Here is a 9781-nt window from a genome sequence, read left to right on the forward strand (position 1 = left end):
TTCTTTAATCCATTTTGAGTTGATTATTTTATATGGTGAGAGGTATGGGTCTAGTTTCATTCTCCTGCATGTGTATATCCAGTTATCACAGAACCACTTGCTGAAGAGGCAGTCTCTTCCCCAGTGTATAAGCTTGGTGCTTTTGTCAAAGATCAGATGGCTGTAGGTGGGTGGGTTGACTTCTGGATTCTCTATTCTATTCCATTGATCAGTGTGTCTGTTTTTATAACAGTACCATGCTGTTTTCGTTATTATAGCTTTGTAGTATAGCTTAAAGTCAGGTAGTGTTATGCCTCCAGCTTTATTTATTTATTTTTCTCAGAATTGCTTTGGCTATGTGTGGTCTTTTGTTAGTCCATATAAATGTTTGGATAGGTTTTTTTTCCCCATTTCTGAGAAAAATATCATTGGAATTTTGGTGGGGATTGCATTGAATTTGTTTATCACTTTGGGTAGCATGGACATTTTCACACTGTTGATACTTCCAATCCAGAGCATGGGATATCTATCTTTCCATCTTCCTGTGTCCTCTTTAATTTCTCTCAGCAGTGGTTTGTAGTTCTCATTATAGATATTTTTCACATCTTTAGTTAACTCTATTCCTAAGTATTTTATTTTTTTAGTGGCTATTGTAAATGGGCAATCTTTCTTGATTTCTCTTGCTGCATGTTCACTATTGGAGAATAGAAATGCTACTGACTTTTGTGTGTTGATTTTGTATCCTGCTACTTTGCTGAAATCACTTATCAACTCCAAGAGTTTTTATTTTATTTTATTTTTTTTGTAGAGGCTTTAAGATGTTCACTATATAGGATCATATCATCTGCAAAGAGGGACAGTCTGACTTCTTCTTTTCCAATCTGGATGCCCTTTATTTCCTTCTGTTCTCTGATTGCTCTGGCTAGTAATTCCAACAGTCTGTTGAATAACATTGTTACAGATTCAAGAAAAGAGAGTTCATTTAAACAATTGAAGGCAATGTAGAAATTGACATAAACAATAATGCACTTACAAAGATAGTGTTAATAGTACATATGAGCAGGTACTGAATGAACAGATGTGGTTTAGGTATGCACAGCAAAGGTGAAAAAATGGGCCTTTCAGTGAGACCAAAGACACATGCAGAGAATGTGAACAGGACTTAGAAGTCCAGTTTTCAGTGAGATTAAACATTTCACCCACAATGGATTGTACAGGAAGCATGAAGGTAAGGAGAAAAAATAATTTGAGAGAAGAGGCTTAACTCAGAAAGGCTGCTACTCATAATAGTAGTTTTCAAATGATTGTATATGTACATAAATTGAGAGAGAACACCAATTATCTTCTAAGAATTATTCTCTGCTCCTTGTACGTAATCCCAACATTTACAATAAAATTTTCCTGAGATTCCTGAAAAATAATTATTCTTTTCTCTATTTATCAGATGGCATAGAATGCAAAGTTCCATAACATTGGACATTGTAATAACAACCAAATTAAAAATGTTAAACATAATAAACATGAAAAAAAAATGAAAAATAAAATATATATCCATGTATGGAATTCCAGTCTGCACACACAGTTTGCAATGGTGTTATCTTCATTATAAAAATAACATAAATTAGATTTTTGAAAAATAGCAGCTTCCATTGAATATACTGAAATAAAGTGTGACTGTATGAGTTCTTCATTAGACTTTCGAAGATTCTACAGCAGACTAAATGTGTGTCTTAATAGTGGAACTACCCATATCTATTTAAGACATTATAGATTGAAGAAAAGCAAAGAAGCGGGCTGCACATTTTGAAGTATATTCAATCCCACCCTTTTAAATTTAGAAGTCACAAAGACAAGTGAATCAAAAAAGAGTCTTTCATAACTACCTGGCTCACTCTATTCTGTCTGTGCTAAAGCGGCAACTTGCCTAGTAATATCTCCCCAAACTTCCATTTCAGAACTCTGTCTTGCTAACAACATCTTCTCTAAGAATATAATTTGGAGTGCACCACTTTTCTGAGAGCTTCTTTCACGTCCCTGTTCCTCAGGCTATAGATCAGGGGGTTCAGCATGGGAATCACTACAGTGTAGAACACTGTGGCCACTTTGTCAGCATCCGCACCATCGCCTGAACTGGGTCGGCAATAAATGAAAAGGATTGTTCCATGGAAAACAACGATGGCTGTGAGGTGGGAGGCACAGGTGGAAAAAGCTTTGCACCTTCCCTCTGCCGAGCTCATCCTCAGAATGGTGATGAGAATAAACAAGTAAGAGGTGAGGATGATCATAATGGTGATGATCTCACCGAAAGTGGCCACAGTGAAAAGCAGCACCTCATTCATAGTGACATCAGAGCAAGCAAGACTTAAAAGAGGGGGCAGATCACAGAAGAAGTGGTTAATCACATTTGATCTATAGGATGAGATCTCAAGAGCTAAGCACACGTGAATCAGAGAAGACACCAATCCACAGAGGTAGCAGGAAGACACCAGCTCTCTGCAGAGCTTCTGGGACATGAAGACCATGTAGAGCAGTGGGTTACAGATGGCCACAAAGCGGTCATAGGCCATTACAGCCAGGAGGAAGACATCAGTGACCACACATGTGCAAAACAAGTAGAATTGCACCATGCACCCCAGGAAGGAGATGGTATTGTCCTTGTTTAACATGTTAGCCAGCATCTCTGGCACAATGGTTGTGGAGTAGAAAAAATCCACAAAGGACAAGTGGCTGAGAAAAAAGTACATGGGGGTGTGAAGTCGAGAGCTGACTCGAATCAATACAACCATGCCCAGGTTGGCCAAAACTGTGACTCCGTAGATGAGAAGGAACAGCAGGAAGAGGGAGACTTTCAGCTCAGGGTCATCAGATAATCCAAGGAGAATGAACTCTGTCACAGTGCTGCAGTTCTCCTCACCCATGTCCCCACTTTATTTGTGGTTGGAGGAAAAAATTAAAAATCACTTCCATTACATGACCTAAAATTTAGTTTTGGCACTCTTGTGTGAAAAGACATTAGAAAAAATAAGATAGTTAATTTTATCAGCCAAGAATAGGACTTTATTTTTGTAAAATTTATGAAAAGTTCAGACATTGTATAAAATGATGCACTGGTCTCACTGTTTAATTCTGGAATCATACAAAAATATTAACATTTATAAGAATTTATATATTTCTTTTAATTATTTTTCACAACTGAGAGTTTGGTACCGAATCACTGGAAAAGAGGTCAAAGCATTATCATTAGCCACATTGCTCTATCAAATTTAAACTTTTTTTTTCTGGAAGACTCTTTAACTGATACTCCAAGTATTTGGATCATCAGAAATAACTCTTAAACTATATAGTACACTTCCATGAGTTTAACACTTAACTGGTGAAAGACATGCTTATTGTAGTTTATTGACCAACAAGTGTATATATTTTATATACACATTTTATGTGGAGAAAGTAGTTTTACAGTGGAAGTTAGCATTGTTCTATGAAATTAGCATAGTTATCTTGCTAACGATAATCATCAATATCCACCAAGATTCAGGAAATTGTTACTCTTGCAAACACCTTCCTGAATCTTTGGTTCTTCAGCCCTACAAAAATCTATTTGGTAAGTGACTTTAAAGCTTTGAATGTATTTTAAGAAGTGAATAATAATGTACATTGAAATTATTTTTAAAATTTCCCACTGCAGCTTTGCAGGATCACTGATAATATTACAACTTAGAAATAGCATCTAATAAGAGGGAAATTGTCCAAATTATGGTACATATGTAATAGAAAAATACTCAGAGATTAAAACAATCATTTTAAGTAATTTTTAAAAACATGAAAAATGACTGTGATTAAATGCAAAGTTGAAAACCAGTAAGCCAGATTGTACAGGTGGAACATTACACATGTTTATATAAGTTACATTGTATGTCTAATTCTCACAACATCTGAAAACATAAATGTTTTTATTCATGTTATGTTTCAGAAGAGAAATCTGTAAACTTGCTTGAATTCTCAGGTAACATAAATATTATAGGGTGAAATGGTGTGTGGAATTTTTTTTAATGAGAGACACATACTTTCAAGGCCTTTGACACATCACAAGTGCAAAGGGATCATAAGAATCCTCTCTTTTACTCTCTCTCCCTGATCCTTGGCAAATATATACCTGACTGCAGAGGCACCAGATGGATATTTCTGGAAGAGAGAGAATATGGCTTAGAGACCAACACAGCCAGGTATTTTTCCAATTTTTCAACTAATTTGAAATATGTACAAAATATGAACATTACTAATTCCCATTTTGAAAACAAATAATCATTGTGATGACAAGGTTTTCTCTCTTCAAATGGCCGGGAAAAGTGAGTTTTTTGTCCTCCTTTGAATTCAAAGTAATGTGTAAGTTTGAGAAACCTTTCTTGTTTTCAAGTCTAAAGATGAAAAATCAGGCTGTTAGTTGCTCAGAGCAGTCCTTCTTTTTCAGGAGGGACCTTGAAATCAATGGGATATTGTTAATGTCTGCAGGCATTGTTTGGTTGTCACAACCCAGAGGGGGTGCTACTCACATGCAGTGGGGATGCTGCTAAACACTATCCTGTGCACATGACAGTCCCAAACTGACCTCACCTCCACCTGCAACAAACATAAGAAAACACTATCTGGACCAAAACATCAGTAGTACCCTCGTCGAGAAACCTGCCATCAAGAGACATTTCAGAGTGCTCGCACAAAGCCACAGGAATTTCTCTCCTTTCTCCTTCAGAGGTGGCTCACATTTCGATGTGCCTCCATGAACAGTCCCATGGGCCTTTAACTGCCACCCTCAGTATCAAGGTGACTGTCAGGAGAATCTCTATGAGGTCTTTGCTAGGTTGCATGGAGGGGGTTAGTGTGAGAGAGGAGGAAGAGAAAAGGAAAGAACAAGCCTTCATCCCAGTTTGTTCACTCTGTTCTCCCTCACACGCTAATAGTAGCTACAAGATATTTTCATAACTGAGTGCTCAAAGCATGGCAGTTCTTAAAATATTCTCTAATTAAGCAGACAATTTTTAAAAATTTCTATTACTAGAGTTCTTTACAATTTCCTCTTCTGCGTATGACTGTGATGAATTACATCCATGAGTATGAAAAATCAAGTTTTCAGCTATCAGAGAATATTATTGATATCCATCAAAAACCAAAAAAATACACCACAAAGTACAGCCAAACCACCAACCTGTGGGACAGTCATTGCTTCCCCAGTTTCTGAAGATGTTGTGTTGGAAAACTGTTATAGGTTTTATGTTTGCATTTGTGTATCCCTGGGGCCCATGTTCCGCAAGGTTCCCTGAGCAATCATTGATCTCTGTGGGATATCAACAAGATATCAAGAAAATTACCCTATCTTGGGACTCAAACAGTTATTGATCATTATGGGATATAAGCGGGAGGGGGTGGCCATCCAACATGGTACATATTAGAAAAATCTTACACAGTTACATCTAGAGTTCATGATGAGCCATAAATCTATTTTCATAGAAAAGAATGGCATTAGACATCTATTCTAGAGAATATAACCAGTACATATTGAATATAACCAGTACATTGCATGGTGTGTATATAATGTACATGTATGTGTTTGTGTATATATATGCACATGAGTATATATTGTATACTATGCATGCTGAAATATATAGAAGGTTGTTGAAAATACCTGTTTAATACCTATTTTGTTCTTAGTGAACGCCAAACTACTGTCACAAAATGCGTTCTTCTTGAAGGAGAGAGTCTCATGATAGAAAAGACAGGAGAGCATCTATGAAGAACATCACTGGTGATGATTTCCTGTTTCATTTAGGCCTCCCACTAGCAACAAAGCTTCTTTTCTTATTTATTTACCTTAGACTTAAAAAGATGGGGGGTGTTTTTAAAAGTTGATTTAAATTTTAAAAATTTCCTTGAAATAAATATCATGGTCATTATCCATAAATTTAATAATTTAAATATGAAGCTGTAAGCTTGTAATGAAATGCATTTAAACCACATAAAATAACACCATATTAATAAAATATTACATTAGCAAGGTTTAATAAAATCAACACAATGTTAATTTTCTGAACTTTTTAATTGTATGGTTTTAAACAATTTGACTCAAAGTGGTTGAGTAACAGATACCTTTAGTTAGTACGTGATAAAACTTGGGAAAGTCTTTGTGGGAATCTTCCCAGAATTAGAGAAAGTGAGTGATGATATAAAAAACTACTTCAAACCTATTGGTTAGAAACAACCCTTATTGCTTAAAATGCTATTACACAGGCCAGCTAGGTAGTTCTGCTGATCTGCTCCTAGCATGGCTGACCTTGGCTTGCTTGTGTTCGTGGCATCAGCTGACAGGTGAGAGTCTAAGAAGAGGGCTTGACACTCCAGTCTGGTAGCTTGCTAGATGGCATCTCACTTGATGGAATGTGAGCTATTTTTTCTTTTTATTAAATATGTTTGTGATTGTTCACATGGCAGCTTTTCAAGATACCATGATAGTGTGAAATTTAAAATGTATTTGATATGAATATAATATTCTAATGTCAAAGAAAATTGTCGGAGTACTAGGCATTCATAAAGGAAAATTTATGAGAACCCAGAGAAACAGAAACCAAGAGAAAAAATATTTCCTCATCAAAATCTTGTATCAAAAGCACTGTTACATTTATTCCCTTTCCAAATTATTATTTAATTGATTCCTTATCAAATAATATGTATGAACTCAATGCATATTAGTTCATTAGCGATCATAAATTCAAAATAATGCAAACACTTCAAATAACTTTATTAAGCCTATATAAAATTGTTCTCCAGGTTATTTTTTTCCCATCCCAAAACACTTCAAAAATTATTTTTTCTATCATACTGATGATTTGTTTGGAATTTTATCTAGACATATGGAGTAGACAAAAGAAGGTCATTTTTAATTTACCATGTCAATAGGTTGTGAAGGTAATGATTGCCTGGTTTTTATTTTATTTTCAGTACATTTATGTAGGCAATTAGCTTTGAACACTTAAGACAATTTCAAACATTTTTTTTCCTATGATGGGTGAGAATTCTGTTGAGAAGGATTCAAAGCTTATGTCCACACTCGGAAAAAAATGTCCATAAAGTTTGGTAATGTTTATTACATCTTTGTAGGCAGTATAACAGTACAAAATAAACATTGGCCAGGCACTCTTAGTCCCTGGTTTTCAATCTAAGATTTTCTAAGATCCAATCTGTCATTCCTAAGCCTCTGGTGGAGTCTACCACAGTTTATCTCACTGTCACACTGGAGCTGCTTTAAAAACAAATTCAAAATATAATCAACATCTTATTCAAATTTATACTTATGCCAACTAATCTGCACTTCATGTATAATACAAGTAAGACACACACACAACATTATATTAGCTCAATAAAATAGTTGTTGAATCTTTGACTCGGTATTATGTTCTTATCTCCTTGATTTTATTCATGTTGTTTTCTCTTAAATAAAACTATTTTCTGAATAAAATGTTCCTCCTACCACTCTGCCTATTCCCTATTAACAGTGATACAAGTCAGACAGAAAGAGAAATACCACATGTTCTCACTTATTTGTGGGACATAAAAATAAATAAATAAATGCACACACAAAAAAAACAAGGGGGGGGGGAAGAGAATAACCACAAAAATTCCTTGAACTATTTGTCAAGTGAACAGATATGATGTGGGAGGGGGGAGAGGAATGGGTAAAGGGGCATGAAAATCAACTAAGATGTATATTGAGAGGTAAAATAAATGAATAAATAAAAATAACAGGAAGGAAAAACTATAAATAAATAAAAGGCCAAGTTCAAACAAAACCTATTTTATGAAGATATCCTTCTAAAATCTGTTAAAGGATTTGAACTTTATCTTTTCTCCTACTCTCTATGGTACTTATTATTTTCTGTCCATTAAAAGATTTGAACTTTATCTTCTTTCCTACTATCTATGGTCCTTATTATTTCCTGACTTACCTGATGGCCACTTACTTTATTGTGCATTATCAACAGTCGGTTTTGCATTCTTAAAGGCAAGGACTATGTCTTATCTTAACTTCTGTTTGTATTTTCATGATAAAGAGACCCATATGTTTAGTAAGAGCCTAGTCTAACATAGGTGACTTTTAAGAAAGGGGATGAAATTAATGTTTATTGAGTTCTATAGGATGTATAGAACATGATAAGATATTAAGTTTTAACCTTCACAATATGATTATTGGCTAACTCTTGATGTCCCAATTTCATAGACACAATATAAAATATGAGAGATTGCTAGTCTTTTCCAGAAAGAAAGAGACAAATTTATTCTCTCAAAAACCAAAATCCATTTTCGTTTCATTGAACAATATTAAGTCTTTTAACTTGAAAGATATATTTAAAATCAACCTTTATTGACACACTTTATTTATATGTTGGGCACAAACTCCACTGAAAGATACTCAATAAGTAAAAACTTTACTGTTCATTATCTTGCTGACTGTAACCTTGACATCCTTATTTCTCAGACTGTAGATCAGGGGATTCAACATGGGGATCACCACTGTGTAAAACACAGAGGCCACTTTGACTGTGTGTCTGGAGTTGTGGGAGTTGGGCACACAGTAGAGGAAGAGGATGGTCCCGTGGAAGATGGTGATGGCGGTCAGGTGGGAAGCACAGGTGGAGAAGGCTTTGCGGCGCCCACTGGCTGAGCGCATCTTGAGGATGGTGACAACAATGGACACATAAGACATGAGGATGATGAGCAGTGTGCTTATCTCATTAAAGGTGGCAAAAATGAAAAGAAGCAACTGGTTGATAAAAGTGTCAGAGCAAGAGAGGGACAGCAGTGAGGAAAACTCACAGAAGAAGTGATTGATTGTGTTGAAACCACAAAAAGTTAACATTAAAGCAGAGCATGTGAGTGTCAAGGAACATGCCACTCCCCACACATAGGACCCCACCACCAGCATGGCACAGAGTTTCTGGGACATGGCAACTGTGTAGAGCAGAGGGTTAGAAATGGCCACAAAGCGGTCATACGCCATCACAGCTAACAACAAAGATTCAGCCACCACAAAGGTACAAAAGAAAAAGAATTGTACTGCACATCCTGAAAATGAGATCGTTCTGTCTTTTACCACAAGGTTCATCAGAGTCTTTGGGGCAACAGTAGAGGAATAGCAGAAATCCACAATCGAGAGGTGGCTGAGGAAAAAGTACATGGGGGTGTGCAGTTTGGGGTTAGTTTTGATGATTATGATCATCCCAAGATTTCCTACAACAGTGACACTGTAGATGGCCAGAAAAATCAAGAAGAGAGGGACTTGGAGTTGCGGGGAATCTGAGAAGCCCAAGAGCATAAATGTGGCTCCACTTTTATTTCCATCTGACAACAACATGGTTTCTGTTTGTCCAAATCTAAGAGTAAGTCCTGAAAACAAAAATATTAAGAAAACTATGGAAATAGGAAGCTTGGTTGACCACCCTCACCAAGCCTGGAATATGAAGCCCAATATCATTCAGAATTTACATGTTTATTATCCAAGATATACTAAATGCCTAAAGTTTTAGAGCATTCTACCCACTGGAAAACTTTCTAAGGAAAAAAAATATAATTACTGAAATAAATGTTCTCATATAGTTTTAATATTTACAAGTATGGAAATATGAGGTCAAAACATTTAAGGTCATTTTAAATCAAATCTTCATATAGTACTGTTGCCTTTCCTTAAACTTTGTAATTTCATAAAATATTTCCCTATGATAATATGATGACTGATTATATCAGCCCTGTAATTATAAAA

The 9781-nt window shown here is 35.6% G+C and overlaps 2 protein-coding genes across 2 annotated transcripts; both read right to left on the reverse strand.

The window, feature by feature from the left end:
* Positions 1-1961: 1961 nt before the first annotated feature.
* On the reverse strand, positions 1962-2897 carry LOC134375738 (olfactory receptor 5L1-like). The gene has a single exon (XM_063094414.1). The coding sequence runs from the start codon at positions 2895-2897 to the stop codon at positions 1962-1964; it is 936 nt and encodes a 311-aa protein (XP_062950484.1).
* A 5537-nt stretch (positions 2898-8434) lies between these two features.
* Positions 8435-9376, reverse strand: LOC134375554 (olfactory receptor 5D18-like). The gene has a single exon (XM_063094092.1). The coding sequence runs from the start codon at positions 9374-9376 to the stop codon at positions 8435-8437; it is 942 nt and encodes a 313-aa protein (XP_062950162.1).
* Positions 9377-9781: the final 405 nt, after the last annotated feature.

Source organism: Cynocephalus volans, chromosome 4 (assembly GCF_027409185.1).
Source record: "Cynocephalus volans isolate mCynVol1 chromosome 4, mCynVol1.pri, whole genome shotgun sequence".
Taxonomy (NCBI): Eukaryota; Metazoa; Chordata; class Mammalia; order Dermoptera; family Cynocephalidae; genus Cynocephalus; species Cynocephalus volans.